This window comes from Athene noctua, chromosome 3 (assembly GCF_965140245.1).
Source record: "Athene noctua chromosome 3, bAthNoc1.hap1.1, whole genome shotgun sequence".
Lineage (NCBI taxonomy): Eukaryota > Metazoa > Chordata > Aves > Strigiformes > Strigidae > Athene > Athene noctua.
In genome coordinates this window covers 31,356,794-31,383,978 of record NC_134039.1, presented here as the reverse complement: position 1 = coordinate 31,383,978, position 27,185 = coordinate 31,356,794, and the positions used below count along the sequence as shown (strand labels likewise).

General features: G+C 44.1%; 1 protein-coding gene across 2 annotated transcripts; it reads left to right on the top strand.

Moving 5' to 3' along the window:
- Nucleotides 1–962: 962 nt before the first annotated feature.
- Nucleotides 963–26,885, top strand: RANGAP1 (Ran GTPase activating protein 1). 2 transcript variants are annotated; one of them, XM_074901380.1, is made up of 18 exons: nt 990–1,093; nt 1,131–1,142; nt 1,756–1,793; nt 3,389–3,526; nt 4,775–4,902; nt 5,794–5,853; nt 6,517–6,696; nt 7,977–8,111; nt 9,306–9,464; nt 9,634–9,747; nt 11,232–11,331; nt 12,054–12,138; nt 12,552–12,699; nt 13,185–13,298; nt 13,645–13,747; nt 15,775–15,863; nt 17,748–17,869; nt 26,003–26,885. In XM_074901380.1, the coding sequence occupies exons 4-18, from the start codon at nt 3,415–3,417 to the stop codon at nt 26,070–26,072; spliced, it is 1,719 nt and encodes a 572-aa protein (XP_074757481.1). In that variant the 5' UTR covers nt 990–1,093; nt 1,131–1,142; nt 1,756–1,793; nt 3,389–3,414; the 3' UTR covers nt 26,073–26,885. The 2 variants fall into 2 exon arrangements, with proteins under 2 accessions (XP_074757480.1, XP_074757481.1); XM_074901379.1 differs by lacking the exon at nt 1,131–1,142 and having other exon boundaries at nt 963–1,085.
- The last annotated feature ends 300 nt before the right edge of the window (nt 26,886–27,185 follow it).

Sequence of the window (27,185 nt, the reverse complement as noted above, 5' to 3'; positions counted from 1 at the left end):
GGCCAAATATATCCAGCATATTCCCCACCTCAGTACTGATCTCATTACACATCTGCAGCTGCCAGCTGAAATGGTACCTACATCAGTGCCTGTGGGTTGCAACTCTGAGAGAAGGGATTGGGTTAAGAGGACCTGTGCAAACACACTGCAGTAGCAAGCAGGTTTACACACAGCTCACCTTGTCCCATCAGATGTACTTTTATTTCTATACTTGAGAAAAAAATGTCAATCAGAATGTACACATGAAGCTGTCAAGCAATCCAATGCTTTTTGCACCCTTAAGCAAGAATGACTGCACACTCCTGAATGAAATGCTTTCCTTAGCAGCAAGGTTTGACAATAACAAGTAAGTACGAGATCTGCAGAGACATCATCTAAACGAGGGGTCACAGAAAAAGGCACTCGTGTCTCATTTGTGGGTATCTGGGAGGCCTGCAGAGCGACTCAGAGCTCTTCTAGTGACATCTTCCCTGAATGCCTGTTGTGGAAGGCACTCGGGCACACACCGCAGATCCACCCGGCCCTCTGAGACTGGTGGCACCGCTGCCGCGCCTCGGAACCCGCGCTCTGGAGAGGCAGGAGCGGAGGTGGCCGCGGGCAGGGACAAGGGCCGGCGTCAGACGGCCTCATTGGCACCGCTGGACGCGGGTGGCACAGGCCCAAGCGCAGGCGCAGGCCCAGGCGCAGGCGCAGGCCCAGGCCCAGGCCCACCTCCCGGAAGACTGACTCCGCACGCCGCATGCCGGGTAACCCCCGCCCAGGACTACCTGTCCCGGCGTGCCCCGCGGCCGGCGGCGCCGAGCGGCCCCGTAGCCCCGCCCACGCACGGCGGGGCCGGCTGGCTGCGGCACGCCGGCCGTCAGCACGCGGCGCGGGGCGGGGCGGGGGCCCCGCCGACGTCACGCCGCGCAGCCAATCCCGGAGGGGAGAGCAAAACTGCCGGCTTTCAAATCCTCCGCCTCCCCTGCCCCCCCTCCCCCATCGTCCCCGGCGGCGGCGGCGTGAGCGCCTGGGCCGGCGTCACTCCATCGGTTCCCCCGGCAGACAGCGGCCGACGGCGGCGCCGGAGCCCTCGCGGCGCGGAGGTGAGGGGCGGGGCGGGCGGCCGCCGTCGGTGGCCGCGGGAGGGGAGCGTGCGCGAGGTGAGGCGATCCCGCAGGCTAACAATCCCCCGCCGCCGCCCCCCGGCTCCTCGCGCGCCCTTCCCGCGCGGAGCCGGGGGTACCCCCTCGTGGATGCAGGTCGAGCGTACCCGGCCGCGGGAGCCCCCTCCGCGCCCCCGGTCTCCCCAGGCGCCACGCGGCACAGCGGGGGCCGCCCGCGCGTGGGGCGGGAAGGGGGGAAACGGCGCCGTCTCCCGGGACGGCGGGGCCCGTTATGTGGGGCCGGGGTGGGGGGTGTCAAGGGGGCCGCCGCCAAGAGCTCCCTCGGGGGCAGAGAAGAGCCGTCAGGAGTCACCGGGGGCGGTCAGGGGCTGGCTGGAGGGTAACCTGGGGCCGTCAGCCCACGCTGCCGCGAGCCGGGTGCTGGGCCCGCCGTTGCCGGGAGAGCAGAGCAGGCAGCCGGTGTGGTGGTGTCTGTTGGCGCGGACAAAGTGTTGTGAATAAAGCATTCAGCTGAGCTAACTTTTTCAACGATGCGGAAGCGTACTGCTTCATACAGGCTTCAGGTAACAAGAAACCGCTCTTCAGGCATTTCCAGGTCTTTGGTTTTACTTGCCTAACATACTAACTCTTCTGTTTTATTTTTTTAAAGCTTACCCTGTGGAAGAACTATCAGTAAAAAGACTTCTGGTAGGTTGACGATTGGGCGTGGTTGACATGTTTGCAATAAAACATGCTTCAGGATGTGTGATGAAGTCGTATGTTGAAATTAGGAAACAGCCTGTATGTTAAGGTGAAGAAAGTAAAAGTGGATTTAAGGGAAGGAGAAGTGAAAGGAGTGAGTATACCTGCAGAGTATAGAAGAGCATCATAGTAGAACAGAACTCTTTTTTTTTTTAAACATTAGGGTGATAAGGTATTTAAAAGTAAATTTAATAATCGAACTGGGTGAACGGACTGGCTTCTCTGGGTTTTAACTTCTGCTCCCCTGTCTAGTAAAGTCTTCATGGGTTGTATGATATTCTCTCTCTCTTCCTTCTCACTCTTGGATTGGCAGAGGTTGGGAATGTCCATCAGCCTGATATCTATGCAGCCTGGCAGGGGTGGAGTAAGTTATGTGGGCATCTTTCTACTGGCAGCACCTACTTGAGAGGACAGTCATCCTAGAAAAGTGATGTTCATCAACCTTGGGGATGTTTTTTTAACCTCTGTGTCCAAAAGCAATGCTAAAGTTAACGAAAGCTGAGGAGAAGCTGTACTCTGGGGAAGCTGAAGGCAAATACTTCACAGCTAGGTGTCAGAAGGAAAGCATGTATGTACAGCTTTCATTTAGGGGGTGTTTTAAAACCAGTACCATTGAGCTCAAGGAGCTGCAAGAGTGTGGGGCTATTTCTAAGTCAGACAAGAATGGAAGGGAACCGGTTTTCTGCTGTAGGAAGCAACCTTCATCCCTTCTGAGACCAGAAGTGTGTTTTATACATATGTTGCTTTTAAGCACTAGTTTTATGTAGTCTCTTATCCCGGTGGAGGTGCTGGGATAAGAAACATGCTCTGTTTATCCTGCTGAATGAATGGAGGCCAGTTATTTCACACAGTGATTGATATTCATTAAATAATGTTATGCAGATGCTACTAGGCATGGCTAGCTTCAAACTTCTGCCTCAAGGCAAAATCTTTGCTAATTCATCATCAGTGTGAGATCATCCTGTTTAATGTGTATGATAAATTTGGGGGGGACATCCAAAAGGAAAGAGAACCCACAAACCTGACAGTTTTGTATGCAGCACACATGATGTTTTCAGCAACTCGGAGGTTCTAGAACTGTGCTGACAGGGGCACTGCTGGGGATATCACTGAAAAGCAAAAACAGTTGTGTTCATTCTAGCTTGCTTTGGAGAACAGGGGAAATGGGCACTGCGTAATTAAAGCATGGAGTTTGGGGAGAGAGGAATGTTACATTTCAATTGTGTTGCGCAAAGAGTAATGTCTTAATGTGGCCTTAATCCATGGTTTTAGCTACTGGCTATTTACGAAGTGTAACAATTCCGTCAAAACCCAGGTCTTATGAGTACTGGAAGAATCAACACCATCTGACTGGCTGGCTTTGGAATATTAATCTAGCCTAGCTGTCATAAGTGAGCTGTGGGGAAAACACTAAGGACACTGAAAGCTCAGTATCTCAGGAACAAAAACCATATCAGTGTTCAAATAAATATGATTATTCATGCAGATTATGTATTGTACTTTGCTCTTTTTTTATGCGGACAATTTCTTTTAATTGACAGCTCTTAACATTTGGAAAAGCAGAAAAATGGCATCAGAAGACATCACTAAACTTGCGGAGTCGCTTGCCAAAACCAAAGTGGGTGGTGGACAGTTGAGCTTCAAAGGCCAGAGCCTGAAACTCAATACTGCTGAAGATGGTAAGAGAAAATACCTTTGTGTTTGAGAAGTGTCTTCCTGAAATTCTAAAGTCTTGTGGTAAACCTCCTGTTAATCCTGCATGGCCAAGTTCTCATTAGCTGTGATAGAAGGGTCTTTCGATTACAGCTGCTTCTGATAGAGACATTTCCTTCCCTTCTTGTACCCTGCTTTGACCTGCTGCACTGGCAGTGCTACAGCTGGCAGAGTTGGTGTTTGGCTCTCTGGTGTGTGATTCGTGTTTTCTTGCTGTTCTCTCCAAGTGCTTTTGACAGTCACTGCATTAGAAGTCAGTGCACCTTTTAAAAAGCATAAGCAAGTTCGTGACAGCACTTGGAACAGTTAGATGCTTCAAAGACTTTTACAGAGGAACGGGCTGATATGTTAGTATGCTGCAATAGTCCAGTTTCTTCCCATATTCTGATCAACTGGTTAGACTCTTGTTATTTCTCTTCCAGAATATCTCTTGCTGGTCTGTGTGTGTTTCCTGATTAAAAATGGCTTACTGTGACTGCTAATGTAGTGTGTATCTGGAGAATATGTATATATTCTTAAATCAACATTTCTGCCACACCAAGAAGCAGCATGCTCTTCAGCAAGGTTATTTGCTATAATGTGTACCTTTTTTACTGATTCTGAAGGTGGTACATTTTTTATATGCCCTTTTAGTAGTGCAAAGCCACTGAACTATGGGGAAAGGCTTTGGAGCTTGGGAATGATAATAAGTACCTATTGACAGGAGAGAGTCTGTAGCCTGCCCCTGTGTCTAGCATAGGATTACTCTAGAGTTAAATTGTTCTGCCCTGACATACTTGCTAAACAGACATCTACTTTTGCCAGTCAGTGGGAACTCCCTCCTGTTGATGTAGCACCAGTTCCCATCAACTTTTAGCTTAGTCCTTGCGTCTTTGTAGATACATGCACTCTAGCTCCTAAATCATGTGCTGAATGGCAGAGGAATCATACTTAGGAGTAAGTAAGGAAGCTTACTTTGGCAAATAGGAGGATGGCTATCAGAGAATAGAACTAGAAATAAATTATTAAAAGGCAGGGTGGGGAATGGAGAATATTCTTTCTAGTGAACTGATGTTTTAGTTCTGTTCTCCTCTGCTGTTTCAGGATTCTTTCAGATAATGTTGCTCAGCTGTTTTTGCTAAGTGTAGAGTTGAGCAAGTGTTGCTGCATCAGAGTGTTACTGTGGTACCCAAGATGATAGTTAAAAGGCCAACAAGACTATCTGCTTTTTGCAGCTGAAGAAGTGATCAAGCAAATTGAGGAATATGATGGCCTGGAAGCATTGCGCCTGGAAGGCAATACCGTGGGTGTGGAAGCAGCAAAGGTCATTGCCAAAGCCTTGGAGAAGAAATCGGAGCTCAAGGTGAGATCTTCAAGTGGGTAGTGGTGGAGGGGAAGAAGTGATGTAGAAGTGCTGAAGGCCTATTTACGTTCTTCCTGCAGTAGCCTGCCTCGAATTAGCCCTAAAGTTTGCTTGGTGGTTCTTCCAGCAGGAAAATATGGCAGGACTTGGGCACTTTGGGATAATGGGAATGCTTCCTGCGTTCTTAACTGTTTCTGTTCAGAAGGCTTCCAATCTTAAAGCTGGGAAGCTGTGCAAGGAAGAGCCTCTCTAAACAAAGAACTGTGGCAACAAAATTAAGTTCTAACAGAAAAATGGGGTCATATCTTCTGGATATCAGATCATCTGAAGAATGAGTCTTCAGAGAATGCCTGAATAGGGAAGAAATAATGGAGGAAATGTTCCAGGAGGTTTTTCCATGTCCAAGCTATGTTTCCTTATTACTGCTCTAGCCTAACATTAGGAGGGTGCTAGAGGTACTGTCCTTTACAGGAGAGGACTATGAAACATTGATTCACGTTAATCACCCAAGTGCGGCTTTTCAAACAAGTCCAGACTGTTGAGCTCCATACCTTAGTAAAGCTGCATTCTTAATGTATCTTTCAGTTTCCTGCTGCTTTTTCCTGTGGTAGTTTTCTCAGCAGAAAAGAATTCCAGCTTGAATGCAAGCAAGCATTCTTGTATAGTGTTATTTACAATGTGCGTTTCAGTGCCTTTATGTCTTTGCAAGTGAAGTAATTATAATGTTAGTTCTCATAGCTCTTTAGCACAGTTAAATGACAAGCCCAAGGGAAGGCAGATGGCATTAAGCTGTCCCTAGTGATGTAATGCAGCTTGTATGTGTAAACCTCTGTACAATTGTGTTGTCCTAAACATTTTTAATGATTTCTATCTGTATGTTTCTTATTTTAGAGGTGTCATTGGAGTGACATGTTCACAGGGAGACTAAGGTCTGAGATCCCTCCTGCTTTGGTAAGTAAAAACTAGTTCTGAGACTTCTGACTAATATAACTTCTTTTCTCACCTGTCATGCTTCTTGTGGGAGTATGTTTTTAGCACAGAGTTGATCTTTCTGTATGCTGTTAACACTAAGTGTCTCAGAATAGGTGAGTGCTCCTCCTTTTTGCTCCTTCTCTATGAGATGGAGAAGAGTTGATAAAAAGCCAAATGCAAGTCCATGCTAGTGAAGAAGCTTGTCACTGGGGAAAACATCCTCGTGATCTGATAGATAGAATGGGAACCAAACTTTCTAAATAAAGGCATATGGCCATCTCTTGGAAGAGCATTACAGAGCTCCCTGCCTCCTTGAGTCCTGTGAAGCAAGAACATAAGATCAGCAGAATGAAAATAATATTTCTTTCTGGAACTGTAGAGGGGGAAACTCACTTTGAAAAGCGTGTATTTATCTAAAGAGATGGGATAATTTCTTACCTGCCTTATGGTTATCTTTATCTTGATTTGTACAACTTCCTCTCTAGCTTTAGCTTAAAGTTTTTATCTTCCCATACAGCTTTGCTGAATGTCTTCAAAATGGAAATTTTTTGCAGCATCACTGTCATACCTAGCCACTGCAGTGATGCTGTCACTAAAAGTCGATTCACTCCCTCCCACCCACTGCCATCTGTTTCCTTACAGATCTCTTTGGGAGATGCACTTATCACGGCTGGAGCCCAGCTGGTGGAGCTGGACCTGAGTGACAATGCCTTTGGGCCAGACGGTGTGCGTGGCTTTGAGGCGCTGCTCAAGAGCCCCACATGCTACACCCTGCAGGAACTCAAGCTCAATAACTGTGGCATGGGCATTGGTGGTGGCAAGGTAAGGGTCGTCTGCTTTTTGGGAATGAGGTCAGAGCCAGGACTTGGCTTCAGACTGCCCTACACAGAATCACACAATGGTTGAAATTGGAAGGGATCTTTGGTGATCATCTAGTTCAACTCCCCTGCTCAAGGCAACTAGACCAGGTTGCTCAGGTCTGTGTCTAGTCAGGTTTTGAATATCTCAAAGGATAGAGACTTCACAGGCTCTCTGGATAGTAAGTCCCAGTGTTTAACAACCCTCACAGTAAAAAGGGTGGTTTTGTGTTTAAATGGAGTTTTCTCTGCATTGATTTGTGTGCATTTGAGTCTGACTCTACCTTCTTTACACCACTTTCTCCCCCTGTCCTGTTATTCTGGCTGTTCTTAACCATGGATAAGATCTCCCCCAAAGCCTTCTCTTCTCCAGCCTTAATAATCCTAGCTCTTAGCAGTCTCCTGGTATGTAAAATTCTCCAGTTCCTTAATGAACCTTGGGACCTTTTGCTGGACTCACCCCAGTACGTCCATGTAGGAGCCTAGAACTGGACACAGTATTCAAATACATTTCACAGGGCTGAGTAGAGGAGAAGGATCACTTCCCTTGACTTGCTGACAATGCTTTTCTCAAGGTAGCCCAGTGGACTTTCTTTGCTGCAAGTGCATATTGCTAGCTCATAGTCAACTTTTCACCACTAGGACCCCAGGGTTCTCTGCCAAGCTATTTTGCCCCCAGATGACCCCCAGTTTATGCTGGTATGTGGGGTTATTCCTCCCCATTTGAAGGACTTCTCATTTCCCTTTAAACTTAATGATATTCTTGTTGGCCATTTCTCCAGTTTCAAGATCCCTTCTGTCTATGTATTTTCATGGATAAATTTTGGAATTATGGAAAGTTCATCTGTTTTTCCAGGAAAGGAAAACAGTTCTAAACATTAGATTCCACGTCAAGAGAGCTAGTAGCCTTGGATTAGGGAGACCAGGATTACAAAGCCTAGCACTGAAGGGATGCCTGTTGGATGAAGCTGAAAACAAGGACTAACTGTCATTATCACTAAGACCCTATATGTTCACCTGTTTAAGAATCAAATGTTCTTAATGGGGTCAGTGTGTTCTAGTGTTGCAAAATGATCACTTCTTGCCTAAGACTGTGCAAATGTTGTAGCTACGACAGTTTTATTGTATACCCTACTGTAGAAGCAGCAGTGACCAAAGTATTTCTTGAGCTAGATATACAAACCACCTTTGGATTCCTTCAGAGTGAGATGCTGAGGTAGTATAAACTGCTTGGTTTATCTTTAGATATTGGCAGCTGCTCTGAAAGAGTGTCACAGGAAATCAAGTGCCCAGGGCAAGCCTCTTGCTTTGAAAATATTTGTGGCTGGCAGAAACCGTCTGGAGAATGATGGTGCCACTGCCCTGGCTGAAGCCTTTGGGGTAAGTACCAAACCAGAGCTTTTTGACACCAAAATGGAGCAAGGTATGCTGATGTGGAAGATAATGCACACAGAGCTTGTCTCAGCTTGGAGGCAGGGCCTGGTTGTTGGTTCACTTAAGTTGTGATGTTGTTTGCTGCTGAAACTGGAGTCTTCAACAGGTGCAATTAGAACTGATGACTGAATGTTTCTCTGACCTAAGTTTCCCAGCACAACTAGTGACTGTGTAAAGTAGTTACTTGAGGGATAAATAGGCATCTCCTGAGTAGATTAATAGTAGTCCTATTCCTTCTCCCTCTGTGCTAATGGAGGTTATCTGGCACGGGGGTAGGTGTGCCAGCTGACCTCTTGAGTGCTTCTCTGCTTAGTTGTTCAATCATCTGGCAAAAGCAACCTAGTGTTTTTGCTAGGATCATCCTGTGAGGGGGCTGTAAATGATGCCTAAATTTCTCTAGCTGTCTCTGGCCAACTTGTGCTTTTGTTGGAGGAAGAGAATTCACTGTGGTTGAGGCCACCTACTTTCCTTTTCCTTCCTCCACTGCTGCCAGAAGCAACTTCTGAATTACAATGCATATTTTCAGGTATATTAACAATGATATTGCAGGTTATAGGTTGTTCTTTTTTGTAAAGAGCTGTCTGGATGTAACTCAACTAATCAGCAATCATGGCAAAAATGAGACTTCTTAAATTCTTGAGAGGCACGTAAGAAAGTGGTTCATGAGGAATTCAGACTGAGTGGCACTACAAAAATGGGATTCATTACTCTGTTGTGACATGCTGTTTAATCTATAAACCATGTTCATACTAATTTTCTTATGGGTTTGCTTCTGCAGTCAGGGTGAAATGTAGACTTAATTAAAAAATATTGTATCCAGTGATGTTGCTTGATCTATTTCAGGGTTGTTGAACCACAGGTAAAGAACTCTCGTTTTAAGGTATCCTAGACCAGACATGCTGCGAGGATGCTACCTGTGACTCTTAGAATCAGGGGCTTTATATTAACCTGACACTTGCCATGAGCCTGCAATTTCACTTAGATTTGTGACAATTGCTAGTAAATAGTTCTATGTAGAAGAGCTAATGGAGTTCTGAGTTGGAGGAAGACAATTTTAAGCAAATCCTAAAGAGTGAGCACTATACTTCTGAGCTGAAGTATGTCTCTTAACAGCTTTTTTTCATCTACATCCTTTCCCAGATCATTGGGACTCTAGAGGAGGTCCATATGCCACAGAACGGAATTAACCATCCTGGCATCACGGCACTAGCCCAGGCCTTTGCTATCAACCCACTGCTTAAGGTTATAAACTTGAATGACAACACCTTCACAGAGAAAGGAGCTGTGGCCATGGCAGAGGTAAGTTGTTTGAAACAGTTCCTTTGGGTTTGTCTTCTGCCTCCCACTCTTCTCAGAATAGTTAGCATTAGCACCTCTGAGTTGGTGGAGCCACATGCCATGCTGCAGTAGGAAAGAGGACCTTCCATTTACTTTGTGTCTGTAACTTCAAATTTGTGCTACCTTGCAGACACTGAAGGCGCTTCGGCAGATTGAAGTGATCAACTTTGGAGACTGCCTGGTGCGTTCAAAGGGTGCTGTTGCTATTGCTGATGCTGTTAAAGAAGGGCTTCATAAATTAAAGGTATTGTCTTCTTGCTGTTCAGCTTTGAATCTCTTTTGAAAATGCTTTGTTTTTAATTTCCTGGTTTTCTGTCCATTCTCTTAGTGCTATTGATTATTCTAAAGTGGGGTTCACTTCAGTGCAGGCTCTGTGCTTGCAACTTGAAAGCAATAAGCTGTACTGTAGATCAGCAGTATTGCCACATCCAGCTAAGGCTATTCTACGTGGAGGTGTATCAGTGACTTGTTTAGACTCCACTTGATGTTTTTGAAGCTGTTGGTTCAACTCAGAGTGCTATTCAAGAAATCTGATAATGGAAATATCTGCTTTTGGAACCTCAGAGTTGTGAGCAGGGACTGAGATATTTCTCTTGACAAACAGTTTGAAATCTCTTCAGCACTTCAGAGTTCATACCGTTAACACTTTGTTAGGGCATGTATCAAAGGTCCAAATATTTTTAGTTTTTTGGCAACACGATAGCTTCCTACATCCCTATTTGCACAGGACTTGTGTTTGACAACATTCAAGATGGGCTAGTCAGTAGTGTAAGTAAACTAGGATCTCTAGAAACACCTGCCATGGGTTGCAACTGCACTGGAACAGATGCTGAACACATAATTCCTAATCTTGCAGTTTACAGTCAAAGACAAAAATTCATCTGAGTACTAATACTTATGTATATGAACCTAGTACAGTAGGAAGTAGGTGCTTTGTGGTGTGAAGATCCTTTGCTTAGGCTTCTGCTGGTTCTACTGGAATTTATATCTGAATGTTCCAGGAAAACTTAAGTAAGGATTCTAATTGGAGTATTGAGATGAACAGCCAGAAGTTAAATCATTTTTTCTAGAGCAGAAGTGGTTGAGGGTGGGTAGTATGAAGCAATCATAGCTGATTCATTCTGTTCAAGGACTTCTTCCCTTTTGCTGTTAATATTAAATCTCTTCTCAGGAAAGTATTGATTGAACACAAAGTAGAATGGTGGGGGATGGTGCCTGGCTGTTGAATAACTTTAATCTTACTAGTCTGTCCACGCTGTTTCTTTTCTAACTGTGTTTATCACAGGTAGTACCACTCATAATTTGTCTTTTGAAGGCCTTAACGTGCAACCTAAGTGTTCAAAAGAAAATGTGCTGTCCATTTAATGTAGTAGCTACCCTTCTTCAGTAAGATTTACTGGTGTGTGAATTCTGGAATGCTCTTGTGATTCTCGAATAAGTGAAGATCTCCAGCTAGCTGATTGCTAAGGACTGAATGTCTGCTGCCTTCTAGATGAGCAGTCAGAATGGTTTGATCTCTGTGGCTATTCTAGTAAAGTGGTTACCTTCAGTAGTGCTGCTCTTAACAATAGTATATTTCAAAATACCTCTTTTAGCTATACAAAGTAGGAGTATGTGCCAGGTTTTATTTCTCAAATGAGATTCTTTCCAGAACATTTGTGAGTGCATGAAGCTTATGAGGATAATAGATGTTAATAGAAGTTCTGTAAACAATGTTCTGCTGCTTAGGAGCTGAATTTGTCCTTTTGTGAGATCAAACGAGATGCTGCTCTGACTGTTGCTGAAGCTATTGAAGACAAGGCAGAGTTGGAGAAGTTGGATCTCAATGGTACGTAAGTTTGCTAGACCAAAGCATGTGTAGTCTGATCCCGATGAGAAACCACTAGGAAGAATGTTGACAGTATCCCATATTCTAGTCTTGTGGTTGTCAGTATTTTTAAAAATAGTATTCTGAGTGTAGCTGAACTTGGATGACCTTGGGACAGGAAACAGATCCTGAAAGTTTTCTTAAGCCATGAACTCAGTTAATTGTTAAAGTTAAGCAGTTTCAGTATGTCATATGTGGTGGAAAGATTAAACTGATACCTATACCTGTTTTGAGTAAAACTTTTTAAATTGTTCATTGTGATCTCAGATACTTTGTACTTGCAAACAAAACCATCTTTGTGCATCTCTGCAGAAGAGTGGGAGAACTTTGACTAGTGCTGGCTTTTTGCTGTTTGTACCTTGGGTCACTGCATTTCAGTGGTACTGTACCTTGTTTTAGAATCACTGAGAATGAGCTATTTATAGAACTAGCAGGAAATCTCTCAGACACTCTGAAAAATTAGAGGTATTTTTTGTCTCAAACCATTGTGTCATGCTGCTGTAATATGTTTAACAACTGATTCTGATAACTGAAGTCTGAATTGTTGCCTCTAAGGTGTTGTGTAGAAATGACATAAATGTTCAATTTCAGAAATAAGAGGTAGACAATAATATGCATCTAAATCCTCAAGAACAAACTTATGTGCCTCTGTTAAGTCTACTCCCTTTCTTCAATCAACCTAGGTAACTGTCTGGGAGAAGAGGGGTGTGAGCAACTCCAGGAGATCCTTGAAGGCTTCAATATGACATCTGTGCTGGGATCTTTGAGGTAGGCAGGGTACCAGAGTTTAAATCAGAAAATTTCCAACAATTTTCATCAACGCTTTCATTACCCATCTATTTTAAAATAAGAACTGTAACATTGTGGATGGGTGTTTGTTTCAGTGTGCAGTGTGGAGCACCACTAGAGGATTCCATAAGCAGGATAAGCCTGTGTCTCGTTTTCATCAATAGACTTACCTTAGTGTTAGTTATTGATTGCATTCCTTGCTTTTTGCTAGCCATTGTCAACTGGGTGACTGAAGCCTGAGTGTTCTCTTAATCGGTTGTAGATGGAGATGTACTTCTTGCAGTAAGACTTGAGGGAAGGCTGCTTTTTTGTTCTTGAAAAAATGTTTTGAGTTCCAGCATACAGGAATTGCAACTGTGTAATTAATGTAACACATAACTCTCAAACCTCAGTGATGATGAAGGGGAGGAGGAGGAGGATGAAGATGAAGAGGAGGAAGAGGAGGAAGAGGAAGAAGAGGAGGAAGAACAGCAACAGCTGAAGGAGAGAGGACAGGGAGAAGAGGAGTCACTGACTCCTAAGAAGATAATTGATTCACAGGTAGGCTTACTTCCAGATGCATTCCTATTTCCTTCAGCTGGAGAAGAGTAAAGGAGGAAATAAGATCTGGAGTGAGTCTGAACTTGAAGTGCTGGCAGGAGTTCATATTCCTGTGTCGGCTGGCACTGTAGTAACAGTCAGGGAGGTAACATGCAGGAAATAAAGAAAATGTATGACTTGAAAATATGTTTTGTTAAAGTGTGCATGTGCACATGTGTATTTAGGGAAGGCTGAGTAGTGATTATAACAAACACAAGTAGAAAAAGTCTACCATGTCCAGAAGATGGAAACCTTGTACATGCAATTATCCTGGCATATTCTGGCTATTTCAACTCTGGGCTCATTTCAGCCTCAGATAGTTTCCAAATGGAACAAATCTTCACCTGGTCCTGTTCCTGTGTCCTGACCTGTCCTATATACCTTTGTTGCTGAACCAATTTATTTACCTCCAAGAGTAAACTTGAAATGGATTCTGCTTGTTTCAGGATTCAACTCCAGTGCCATCTCCTCCTGTGGATGTTGCCACATTCCTTGCTTTCCCATCGCCAGAGAAGCTGCTGCGACTAGGACCAAAGTGCTCTGTGCTGATAGCTCAGCAGGTACGTGAGCCGGTTGTCTTCTGTGCTTGACTTTTCTCTCAGAATCATTTAATCCTCAGAGGTGATAACTTTCTCTCTTGAGACCTGGATTTGCATCTTCTCCCCAGTGATCCCAAGGAACCTTATGGAAGCAGATGATGCAGTTAATGCTTATACTGACACCAGCTTCTGTGTAGAGTAACTTTGTTTTAATGTTGCTTATGCCTTGTGGTATGGCCAAGGCAAAACTGATGTCAATCCACTGAAGGCTGTAATTCCCGTCACAGCCCTAGCAGACACACGCATCTTCTGTAGCTGGTGAGCAGTGAACTGAATGGTCCCTACATTTTTTTTTCTTGTCTTTCAGACAGATACATCTGATGTAGAGAAAGTAGCTACAACTCTCCTAAGGATATCTTCCGTCTTCAAAGATGAAGCCCCAGTGAAAACAGCAGTGCATGAAACAACAGGTGACTGGGCCTTTCTTCACTTCATGGTGTGATCTGCTTCGGGGTGAAGGACACCAGTGTGATGCAGAGGAAGGCCCCTTGGAATGAGCCAGGACATTGGACTCTTTTGTCCCTGGCAACAGGAGGCCTGCGATAACAAAAGTACCATGCTGTGCCTTGCTGTTGTGTGGAGTGAAAGTAGAGATTCTTTCCCAGCTTAGCATATCTTGTGCTTCCGAACCTTGATGATGAATGTCTGTTATATTTGCTCTCTTAGTGGACTTGTGCTGCCCTTACTACATCTTCTTGATGTTAGGCTGTCAATAGCCAGTGGTTCTGTGTTCCAAGATCAGTTACTTTTTCTAGGCTGTTTATTTGTGCGAGGGAAGGCTTAGACTGGATATTGGGAAGCATTTCTTTACAGAACGGGTTGTTAGGCATTGGAATGGGCTGCCCAGGGAGGTGGTGGAGTCCCCATCCCTGGAGGTGTTCAAGAGTCGGGTTGACATAGCGCTGAGGGATCTGGTGTAGTTGGGAACTGTCAGTGTTAGGTCAGTGGTTGGACTGGATGATCTTCAAGGTCTTTTCCAACCTAGACGATTCTGTGATTCTATTTAAAAAGTATTTTGCAGGAAGTAGCCTATCCAGTGTAGTATTAAGAGAGTGTAAAAAGAGACCTCTTCTTATCAGTCTGAAACATCTTTAATTTCTTCAGGGAGGAGAAATTTGCAACATGGGACAAGGTGCAGAAGCTAATGTACAGTCAAAGGACTGTTGCTCACTGTATATTGTGGGTTAGGTCTGATTTTTTGTGTGGACTAATGGTATCCCGTCATGCTCTCACTTGGAAACAGGAATTTCCAAATGCTCCTAGGCATCTGACCACTAACTTTCATCGTTTTCAAATCCCCCAGGAGTACAGTTCTCCCATACCTGAGCTACCTATCAATATTGTGCAAAAGAAATGGATCAATTATTTTTAAGACCACTCGGAGTGATTTACTGCAAACAAACATGCATTTCCCTAGTTTGAAATATCTTAGTTTGGAATACATAGACATAGTGAAACTTTGTTAGCTGTTGTCTGTAAAACAGTAACGTAATATAGTTCTCTGCAATTGTTTATGGGTCCAAATCAGCCAAAAATAGTCAGCTGGCATCTCCTTGAGCTAGTGCTGGCCTTGGCTCATGCCCACGATGAATTGTCTCCAACAAAGAGGATATTTCTGTTGTCTGAAGTTTGCTTATGTATGTATTTATCTTGATAGCTGTTCCTTACTACTGCTGCTCTTTAGGGAAAGATTGAACCTGGCAATTATTTTCCAGAAAAGAAACCATCAGGTGACAGTGAGGTCCCTGGTTAATTTCTGACACTGTTCTACAGCCACTCAAGTGGCTTCTGCCCATTCCAAGAAACCAGAATGGTCAAAGGTCAAAATGGGTGCCTTGCCTACCTTGTAGACATGAGAAGCTAAAGCACTGGTTTGCCCATAGCTTGTGACAGGTCCTGAGCGAGCCCAGAAAACAGCTGATCAGGTTTTCTCATTGTGTTCTCATTCCATGTGGTTTCAAATGAAAAGTGAATTCTTGCTGGTCTTTAAAATGTCAAGGCTCTAACTCTTGCATCTCTCCTTTATCTGATCATATTTATATGCTAGTATAGACGTAGCACACATGTTCAAATGCATTGAGTAGAGCATTTTGTGGTTCATAGGACTGAAGTCAAATTGCATCTGAAGCTTGGCAATGTGGGAATTTTGTTGAGGGTTTTCAGTTTTGTTTTTTGTTGGGGTGTTTTCTGTTTGTTGGTTGCTTTTTTTCCCTTTATATCAGGCCTTATACTTAAGGACAGGGTTTTACCTGTCTCAGTGTTTCAGAGATTATACCTAGTCCCTGTGAAAACAGTGGGAATCTTAAGAGATATTGCTTCCCAGAACTCCTTTAACAGCTGATATTCCCTGAGGTCCTGTATTATCAATCTTGATCTTAAAATCCATAATAGCATCCCTTTCTGTATTGTTTAATATGGTGCATTTATTTCTTTTTAGATGCCTTGATGAGAAAAGCTTTCACTTCTGCCACATTTAATTCAGATGCATTCATCACAAGCCTCTTGATTCACATGGGACTACTTAAGGTGAGGAAGCAGGAAAGAGTTAAGTTATGGTCTGTTTAGGCTGTTAAAGACCAGACTGGCTGGGTTTTGGGTAATTATGTTGCCATGGAAGCAGCTGGATGCCTGTGCATGCCTCATGCCCAGGGACAATGGAAGTCTGCAGGCCCAGCAGAAATTGCAAATTGCAAGGTTGCATTAGGATGAAGGAGATGTCAGCTCTTTGTATCTCTTCTGTTTAATGTGCTCTGCAATCTCAGACGGCCCCTAAAGGTAGGGAAGGCCAGGTAAGGAAATAGTGCTGCTGCTGGACTGTGGTGTCTATGAAAAGCCATGTCCAGAAGTCTAATCTACAATATTACTAGTTAATGTGGTCCTTTAGGGCACCTCTTAGTAACTTGGCTCAAAAACACTTATCCAACTACTCATGCTAGATCAGTAGTATTCAACTTCATGCTTTGGAGTATCTTTGCCAAATACTAGAGTCAAATATGTAGTTACATGAAATAAATTTTCTAATGAGAAAGGATGGAGGATTGGTAGGAAACCTGCAAATTGCATTAGAATTAGCTTTACTTTCAGTGAGATGAACTGGGGAAAGGTTCTGTCTGCAAACTTACGGAGCATCTTTCCTTACTTCTGCTACAAGGGTTAATGTTTCTTTCTGTCCTAAGACCTAGAAGCTGAGAATGGAAACTTGAACCAAACCAATTCTAAACCACAGAATAGCCATAATCTGTGTTATAGCAGCCTGCTCTTAATTAGGTTTATAAACTGGTAATATCCAGCTTGGGGTACTGACAGCTGTTGACATGCTTGGATACATCTTAATTTCCTAAAAATCAGTTAAGCCTTTCCTTGTGTACACTGGACCAGTACTAAGCTTTCCACTTCTCAGACAGTTCAACAGAACCAGAGATGGCTTTCTGTTCTGCAAAATGCTTGTTTCAGGGACTACCACCTACTGCTTATCCCATACAGAAAATAGTAAATATGCATGAGGCACAAGTCAAACTTGTGTTCTAGAACTCTTTCAGACCAGGAAGTGGTATTGATGATAAAGCCTTTGAGGATCAGCCAGATGATTTTGTCCTCTGTGGTACAGGGGACTACTGATGAATTAGGCACATGTGGAGAGGGAGCAGTTTCTATCATTTTCTGTCCTGCACAACTGGAAACACATGAGCAACAGGTATTCTTAATTAAATACAAGGTCATACATCTAGGAACACAGGTCCAGATTCTGCCTACAGAATGAAGGGCTTTAGTTGGGATGACAGTGGAAAAATAAATGAAAACAATGTAAGGGTTGGGACATGTAGATTAACATCACATTAGGAACAAGAATAACTTAGACATCATGTAAGCAGGAGAGCAGCAATAAGGATGACTGTGAGCTTTATGTTGTACATAATTGAGAGACAGTTCTGAGAATGCTACATCAAGTTCACCAGGAAGCCTGACGAAGAACTGGATGTGGTACAAAAATGAGCTACAGAATAATAAAAGAAAATATTGTGTAATTAAGGCAACTGAATTATTTATGAATTGAAGTGGGGTGAAATTTCTTAGGAGAACGCTTTGACATGGGGCCTCTAAGATTTGACTGTTTCACTTGCAAGTTTGTTAGTTTCTGCATTGTTGTTGCTGTCAATGACTAGACTCTAATTGATAAGTACTAGAATATTCTTGCTGCTGCTTTATTTCACATGCTGATGCTGGGAGGCTATGGAGTTCACTACTTTTGTCTTGGGGAACATTGCGCTTACACTGTAGGAGTGAAAGCTGCTTACTAGATCATGGCAGCACTTCATTCAACAGAGAATTCATTTCCTCTGTGAAGAGAGTGGATTAGATAAAATAGTCATTGGCTGATGTCTAACTTCCTCCTTCTTGTCCTTTATTCAGAGTGAAGAGAAGATCAAAGCTGTCCCAAGCCTCTATGGTATTCTTATGACCTTGAACCATATGGTCCAGCAGGATTATTTCCCAAAATCCCTGGCCCCTGTTCTCTCAGCTTTTGTCACAAAGTGAGTCTTGTGCTTGTCATGCAGTATTCTCCATGGGAGCTAGTGAAACTGCGTAATAGCTATATGCAAGCTGTTCTGTTGAAGCCCACTAAATATCTGTTCTGAAATTAAGGATTAATAGTGTACCGGGCCTCTACTTTTTATCTTGCTTACTGTGGAATGCAAGGTTTAGAGCAGTAAGTTTCAATCCTAAAGAAGAAACAGTGGAAAGCTAGCTTTGCAACTACCTGGCTCTGAAACAGAGGCTGATGCTAGTTGCAGAAGAGGTGTTTTGAGCTTAAGGAAACCTACTGGATTTCTAGCCACTGCTTGAGTTTAGTGAGTGTATGACTACACTGGATCTAACTGTGCCCTCCAAATCATCCTTCTGAGTATGAGGGTTAGCAGAGTTCTACCTGAGTTGTCGTGCTGTATAACACTGAACACCAGCAGATCAAAACACTTCAGAACACAAAGACTGAATTGTTCCTAAATGAAACTGTTCCTACTGTGACAGCAACAAGGCTAGTGATTTTTTTGAGAACAAAATTGGGAGCCTAAGTGTTGAAGAAGCTGCTTCTACTGTCTACCTCTATTTATTACTTCTAGTATAGGTATAGAATCAACGCTGGCCCCCGCCAACTTTAGTTTCTTTAATGTCTTAAAGCATAGATAATGCAATAGCAGTGAAAGCCGTATCTCCTGGAATTAAGTCAGTGTGAACTCTAGCATTGATGTGACTTAGAAAAAACATCACAAATAGGCCCTTCCTCAAGAGAGCAAGGACTTTGGCAGTCAAGGAGAGAAACAGTCCAAAATTGTCTTTAAGCAAAGCCAGCAGAGGTCTGGAATCCCTTTGGGACTTGGTCGTTCTTTGACTTAGCATGAACCACATGCCACATAGGGTGAGAGCAGCTTTTTAATGAGTTTGAGAACAAGGCTTAAGCCTGCCTCATTTTCCTGGTGTGGGGAATATGCTCAAGCTTGGGATCTTCTGCTGTTGAAAGATAGAAGCATCAAAAACTTGTGGTCAGTACGAAACATGGGTGATAGGAGTGCAGTCAAATATTGGTAGTCTGTCTTTTCTTAGTTCTACTGGGATTGGAAGCAGGCCTGATGTGATAGGGGAGAAGAGTTTTTCCAAGTGCTGGTGTGGCCTGAAGCTGTCAAAGCAGAGCAGTGGTATGTGTCCAGCAACCAGCCATGCTTACATCAGTAATAAAACTATGTAACTAGCTTGTTTACACATGTGCAAATACTAACCTAGAGGCCCTTCTGGTGGAACAGTTCGTCTCCTCTCTTTGGCTTGGTCAGGCTAGAATTAGGCAGTTACAAGCAGATGACCATGTTTTACCAACTGAACAAATACACCTCCAACTCAGTCATTTTAAGTTTAAGCAAGAAGTATTGGGACTTGCCATGTAAAGCTGCCCAGACAGATCACTGGATCTGGATCACAGCGCACCCAATGTGGGGCCTGAGCTGAGGTTTGAGATAAGGACAGAACGGGTAATAACGATTGCTTGGCTCCTTAATATTTTATCACCTCATGTGCAATATGTATTTCCCATGCTCTTGCTCCCAGTCCATGAGAGTTGGGTTAAGATTTTGTTTTTGCTGTACTGTATAATGTTGGTCTACCATAGGATGCGGTCATTGGCCCTGGGGCTGTTTACGGTTGTGTTTGAGAAATTCAGGCATTTCAAATATCCTTGGAATGTTGACATTAACATGGTCGTCTTACTGCTAGGAGCTAGTATGTTGCTGCATGTGGTTCAGGTTTTGTTCAGGGTTAAGCAACTATTTAAGAGTATCACCTGGAAATCTAGCCCAAGGTTGGAGAATTATGAGTGGCTGGGGGTGTGGAGTAGCATGGGCAAGTACCTAGAACAGTGGGCACCTCCATTGTATTGGAACTTCACTCTCAAACGTGCAGAATCCTGAGGAACTAGTAAAATATTTGGAAAAATTATGTCACCTGAGGTATTCCAGATAGGCCCCAGTATGTTGCAGTGAGCTGTGCCAAGCCCATGCTTACTGAGTGCTGTTAAACACTGTTCAGCACTCTCAAGAGGAAGAGAAAGGGCTCTGCACCTGGTAACCAAGTAACAGAAACTGCAGCCACTACAGCCCCAAGGACAGGCACTGCAGCTGAGCCAGAGAACCAACCCATGACGGTGTCAGTTGCTCCCATACAGAAGAACTACACAAGAAAATCCCCTCACAGGGTACAGGGTGATGATGAGGCAGACCCATCACAAGAACAGGAGAAGGCAGAGCTAGTGATAGTCACCTGATACTTATCCCTGAGTGAGTAGTGAGACATGCAAAAAGATTTCAGCTGCCATCAAGTGAGCAGCTCATTACCTGGCTGCTCCGGTGCTGGGATAGCAGGGCCAGTAGTGTGGAATTAGAGGGCAGGGAGGCCAGGCAGCTGGGATCCCTGTCTGGAGAAAGGGGTGTTGACAAAGCCAATGGAAAGAAGACACTAAATCTCAGTCTCTGGAGGTGACTCATGTCAAGTGTGAGGGAGAGGTATCCTTTCAAGGCAGATTTTGTACGTCATCCAAGTAAGTGGATCACTATGGAGAGAGGCATTCAATACTTGAGGGAGCTAGCCATGTGGGAGAGGGTTTACTATGACCCAGATAATGCGTGGCTACCCACAGATCCAGATGAAGTCCAGTGCACACGGCCCATGTGGCAGAAGTCTGTACGGAGCACACCATCATATGCCAGTGCGTTAGCACTAATGGACTGGAGAGGGACCAACAGTAGATGAACTGGCTCACCGACTACAATATGAAGAAAGCCTCTCTTCCACCCTTGTCTTAGCTGTGGAGAAATTATCTCAAGAATTCTAGCAATTTAAAAAGGATATGTCCTACTCCCCACCTGCATGGACTAATCTCAGATATTAGGAGCAGTTGTTTCTTGAGAGAACCAGTATACACCACAGGGGAAGCTGTGGCATTACCTGTGTGACTACGGAGAATACATGAAGTGGGATGGAAAACCTGCTTACCTCCTTGAAGAGGGTATGTGAATTGGAAGGAAGAACAACTACAAAACAGGGTTCTTTTAGGAGAAATGCTGCTCTGGTTTCCAGTAATCAAGTGCCCAGACAGAGCAGAAAGGTTGACTTTGCTCATGATCCTATGAGAAGAACTTCTGACTTGTATTCACAAGAAGTAAGTGATCAAGATGAGGCTGAAACCCGTGCACACCACACTAACCTGTTTGTCCTTAGTGGGTATTATGACCAACATTAGAGGGGCCCTGCCTGCAGCTGGGCAGAGGACAGGGATAATTGAGTTTATTGGCCCATGTTGATTCGATGGTGTGGTACATCTGACCCCCAGCAGCATAAGGCTTTAGTGGACACTGGTGCTCAGTGCACCCTAATGCCATCAAATTTTAAAGGAGCAAAACCCATTTGTATTTCAGGAGTGACAGGGGGGTCTCAGCAGTTGACTATTGGAGGCCAAGGTGATCCTAAATGGAAAAGAGTGGGAAAAACACCCCATTGTGACTGGCCCAGATGTTCCATGTATTCTTGGTATAGATTTTCTCAGGAGGGGGTATTTTAAGGACCTGAAAGGGTATCACTGGTGGGCTTTTGGTATAGCTGCCTTGGAAACAGAAGAAGTTAAACAGCTGTCTCTGTTACCTGGTCTCTCAGAGGATCCTTCTGTTGTGGGATTGCCGAGGGTCAAAGAACAACAGGTGCCAGTTGCCACTACAACAGTGCACCAACGATAATACTGCATCAATTGAGACGCTGTAATCCCTGTCCATAAACTGATTCGTCAGCTAGAGAGCCAAGGAGTCGTCAGCAAGACTCTCTCCCCTTTTAACAGCCCCATATGGTCAGTGCGAAAGTCTAATGGAGAGTGGAGACTGACAGTGGACTATCGTGGCCTGAATGAAGTCACGCCACCACTGAGTGCTGCTGTGCTGGGGTTTTGGAGTCGGGGATACAGAGGATCTGAAGACTGCTATACTCCAACTGAAAAGGCAGCATATGAAGGAGTCCAAGCTGCTTCAGTGGTGATGGGGAATGAAGCACAGCTCTTCCTGGCTCCCTGACTGCCAGTGCTGGGCTGGGTGTTCAAAAGGGAGTGTCCCCTTTACACACCATGCAGCTGATGTCACGTTGAGTAAATGGGTTGCATTAATCACACAATGGGCTCGAATAGGGAGCCTCAGCCATCTGGGAATATTGGAAGTGATTACAAATTGGCCAGAAGGCAAAGATTTTGGAATGGCACCAGAGGAAGAGGTAGCATGTGCTGAAGAGGCCCCACCATATAATAAACTACAGGATAATGAGAAGTGATGTACCCTGTTTACGGACAGGTCCTGTTGCATTGTAGGAAAACATCAAAGGTGGAAGGCAGCTGTATGGAGCCCCACATGATGGGTTGCTGAAGCTGCTGAAGGAGAAAGTGAATTGAGTCAGTTTGCAGAGGTGAAAGCCGTCCAGTTGGCCTTGGATATCGCTGAGCGAGAAAAGTAACCAGTGCTCTACCTCTGTACTGACTCTTGGATGGTGGCAAATGCACTGTGGGGGTGTGGTTACAGCAGTGGAAATGGAGCAACTGGCAGCACAGAGGCAAACCCATCTGGGCTGCTGAATTATGGCTGCTTGAGTAGAGAATCTGGTTGTGAGTATGCCATGTAGATAGATGCTCATGTACCCAAGAGCCAGGCCACTGAAGAACATCAGAACAACCAACAGCTGGATCAAGCTGCTAAGATTAAGGTGGCTTAAGTAGATCTGGTCTGGCAACATAAGGGTGAACAATTTCTGGTTCGCTGGGCCCATGACTCCTCAGTCCATCAGGGAAGAGATACAACATATAGATGGGCTTGTGACCAAGGGGTGGACTTAACTATGGATGTTATTGCACAGGTAATCCATGAATGTGAGACGTGTGCTACGATCAAGCAAGCCAAACTGTTAAAACCAATTTGATATGGTGGATGATGGTCAAAGTATAAATATGGGGAAGCCTGGCAGATTGATTATATCATGCTCCCACAAACTCGGCATGGCAAACACTACGTGCTTACAATGGTGGGAACAGCCATTGGATGGTTGGAAACTTATGCCATGCCCCATGGCACAGCAGAAAGGATTGAGTCAGATAATGTGACACATTTCCAAAGCAAGCCTCATAGACGCCTGGGCCAAAGAACATAGCATTGAGTGGATATATCACATTCCCTACCATGCACCAGCCTCTGGGAAAAATGAGCAATACAATGGTTTGCTAAAAACTACACGGAAAGCAATGGGTGGTGGAACTTTCAAACGCTGGGACGTGCATTTAGCAAAAGCCACCTGGTCAGTCAGTACCAGAGGATCTGCCAAGCAAGTGGGCCCTGCTCAATCAAACCTCCTACATACTGTGGATGGAGCTCCTGTAGTGCGCATTAGGAATATGTTGGGGAAGACAGTCTAGGTTACTCCTGCATTGGGTAAAGATAAACCCATGAGTGGGATTACTTTTGCCCAGGGACCTGGGTGCACTTAGTGGGTAATGTAGAAGGACAGAGAAGTCTGATGTGTGCCTCAAGGGGATTTGAAGTAAATGACTGGCCATGTGGTGATTGGCTACTGGCCGAGTTCAAACTATGACAGCCAGCAATCTTGTTTGTTGATCAAATAGGTATGTACAGTGTAAGGATCTAAACCATTCCTAAAAGAAAAGGATTAAGAGAATGATGGCTTACTTTGGCACTAATTAGGCAGATACCCACCTTGATCAAAACAAGTACCAACTTAGGGTCTATCAACCCCAGTCCTCCAGACAGAGGATTTAAATAACTTGAAACTGGGAATACAGAAAAGGAGACTTTGATTCAGTGCATTTGAACTTATAATTGTTTATGTCAAATTCCAGTGCCTAGAGTAGCTTGACTTGTACTTCTAAACAAATTTGCTCACAAAAGACACTTGTCCTCTTCTCCTTTTGCAGGCTCCAGACCTGCGAAATACCAGTAAATGTTTTTCATCTGTAGATGATGCTGTATGTGACAAAACAAAATTCTGGTCTCAATGAATTAATCAAAAAAATTCCACTGAATCCATAGCCAGCATTTCACTACAAGAGGGGAAAGTCTCTGAAAGTGTGAGATTGTTTAAATGTTCTGTGAAAGTTTATGTGAGAGCCAAAATCCTCTTGCAGTAGAAGGCAGATCTGTCTGCTGCCTTTGGTATGTAAGGGTGCAAATGCCAAGCCTGCAGTGTCCTTGAAATGCTACGCTATGAAATTCTTAGTGCTGAAGCTTTCTCTGATTTGCAGACCTCTCTGTTGCAAGATGTGATGTTATCGTAGAGACACTTATGTCCTGTGCAGCATAATGAATACTATATAGAAGCAATTTTTTATAAATATAAAATGTTTTAAATGTATACATAAATATATAAAATATATGTTTTTTATAAATATATGTATTTCTTAAAATGCTTTCCCTAAGGGAACAAGGAGAACAGCTATTAAATCCTTTACAGTTGCCTGGAGAGAACACTAACAGTTCAGGAACACTAAAGTCCAGATAAAACAGCTTCTCAATTAACGTACACCCCTTCTCTTTCCTTGGAGTTTAATCAGAGCGAAATTATGACCTAACCATACCTCTCACTGGTTAATCTAATAATCTGCAGAGCTCGTTTAGGCTCTGTTTCTGCAACAAATCTACTTGCACTCTGTCAAATCCATGAGTCCATTTGCAGCAAACTATGCATTTTTGTCATATTTTCTAGGTTTTTCCTTTAGGATTGCGGTTAGCTCCTTTGGGCTTCTAGAGCTGTGAAGTTCTTGTATCTGCCTAGACTAGAGCTCTACTGTCTTTTGCTCCAAGGGGCTTGCTTCTGGAGTAGTCATTCTCTTTTTTGTGATAATTTGTGGTGATGCAGGTAGTGTTCTCCATTCAAAAATAATAATAATAAAATTATGGATACAGACTTGTAAGTGGCATCCATCTTACTCTGCTGTCAGTCCTTATTTTCTTTTTTTGGACACAAGAGGGTGCTCTGAATACATATGTGCTTTCCCATACTTGTAGCTGTAAACACTGAAAATATGTGGATGTCTGCCTGCCCACTTGTGACTTGCTGGAGGTGGTGGTGGGTTTTTTGTAAGGGTTGGGGTGTTTTTTGTTGTTTTGAGGGGAGGGCGATGCTGCTCTTTGAATTGAATCATATCAATGGCCTCTTTCAACAGGCTGTAGCACAGAGCAGCAGGCAGTTTTAACTCCACAGCAAGTAAGGAGCCTCTTAGTGTTAGAGGAGGCTTGGTGTTAGGAGTGGAAGCTGAGGGAGGTTGGCTATGATCGACATCAGTTGTTCAGGTTCTCTGTTTCCAAAAATTGGGAGCTGCCCAGACAGAATCACCCTGCTTATTCCAAATGGGGCTGGGTCTTCTGAAAATGATAACTGAAATACTTCACCCAGGTTATTCTGTGTGAGGTAGACCTCTATTTCAGGTACTTTCAGCTGATGCTCTGCAGGCTCTGTGGGCTATTTGTAAGGCATGCTGAAAGGTGGCCCAGGAAAGCTGATCCGGGTCTTGCTTGATCTCAGGGGTGGGGAGGGCAGGAGGTTACACTGCCTCTTTTGAACACTTAAAAAGCCCCAAGACCGAAGTTACCACTGGGTCATAGATAGCAGGTGACTTGGTGAGAAAAGATTTGAGTATGGGCAAGTTTGTCTTCTATGTTTTTTGGCCATAAACAGTGGATCTATATGGAAAATCTCCTTGCCAGAAGAGAGGGAAGGGGGCTTCTGCTCTCACCCACTTTGTTTTCCCAAAATGAGACACTGGACTGCGGAGATCAGCAATCTGCTGCTGATTTTTGTACCCATGGAAAGAAATGTTCTGATTCTGGTCGTTATCTTACTGGCTTGGACTTGGCAAAGGAGAGAGAATTTTCCACAGCAAGCTCTGAATGGGAAGCAGTGATCCATGCAGCAGTGAGGGAATGGTTTCAGAAGAAATAACTGAGGGGAGGTTATGTATTAAATATAGGCTTTTAGGCACACAAGCCTAGTGTGTTTGAAATACTGTTTGTCTGCTCATTCAAATTCATATGCAAAGCAGTTCTGAAGTTTAGTATTTTAAATATATCTCTCTTCTCTTTCCACAGACCAAACCGTGCTCTTGACTCCTGCTCATTTGCTCGCCACATGCTCCTACAAACCCTTCACCAGCTGTAAGAGACAAGAGATGTGCTGCTGTGCCCTTCCCTCCTCATAGGACTGTTGTCATCAGAGAACTCAGAGCTGTGTGGTGGGAGAGGATCCCAGAGCCCATACAGACATGCTGTTTGTTCTTTTTCTTTTTTTTTTTTTTTTTTTTTACCCTCTCTGTAGGAGGTCTGTCCTTCCTTCTGCTTTTTAAACTTGGACAAATCCTGCTGAATTTTTTTCTTCTACTCGTAAAGTGATTCCCTGGTCTGTAGGGCGGGTGGTTGTGCTACAGTAAATCAGTGCTGCTCTGAGCTCTGCATGAATTGAAAAGAAGAGTTCTCCGCTTTGGTCATGTTGGCAAGGGTGTGCCAAGAGTAACAAACATGGGGCCCAGAAGCACTCTCATCAGGATCAACTCGGTTGTGCATTTTATTTTATTGGACTGCAACTCCTGCCTGATGGTAGTATTCAGCACTGTGCCGGAGGGAGGCAATGCTGCTGCTGCCCCTGCTTCTCTAGGCCAGGGGAGTGCTTGACCCCCTTCTGGTGCTGCCAGCTCAGAGGGGCAAGGTGTGCTCCCCTTTGTTTCTCCTTTCAGGTCCATTTGTCAAAAGCAGTCTGTGGCTGATTTGTATTTTAATATACTACTCCCCTGCTGCTGTGGCTTGGAGTGTTTGTGTAGTGTGGCTGACCCTGCTGGCCACTGCTTAAGGGAGCAAGCATATTTCTATTGTAAATTTTTTTGCCCTTGCTTGTGTTGTTCCTTCTTCCTGCCCTTTCCCTGTCCCCTTCCCTTCTCTTCCTAATAAAATAGGCTTGGTTTGGAAATGAATACAATCCATGAAATCCCTGTGGAGTATGTTTTCTCTTTCTTCTCTGACAAAACACTGGGACTGTGTGCACTGTTCCCATGTTTGAAAGCTGAGCAAGTGTAAGAGCATGAAGTAGCGCTGTGCTGCTTTTCTTGCACTGAAGGAATAGCAGCAGATGCCCCTAAATCTCTGTACAAAGGATTATCTCTGTGCCTACATGTGTTTGTGGCACCTACCTTCACACAAGCTCAGGGGCTGGTCCTGCCCCTTCTTTCAAGCCTGTGAGAATCAACACATCTCTCTCTCTCTTTAGGCAGCAAAGAGTTGT

What these genes read in the sequence shown, in the direction of transcription:
- RANGAP1 (XM_074901379.1), top strand. Translation starts at nt 3,415, where the DNA reads ATGGCATCAGAAGACATCACTAAACTTGCGGAGTCGCTTGCCAAAACC. An exon ending in GAGCTGTGGCCATGGCAGAG is followed by an intron (nt 9,465 to 9,633) that starts GTAAGTTGTTTG and finishes GCTACCTTGCAG; the next exon opens with ACACTGAAGGCGCTTCGGCA. An exon ending in CTCTCAGCTTTTGTCACAAA is followed by an intron (nt 17,870 to 26,002) that starts GTGAGTCTTGTG and finishes CTCTTTCCACAG; the next exon opens with ACCAAACCGTGCTCTTGACT.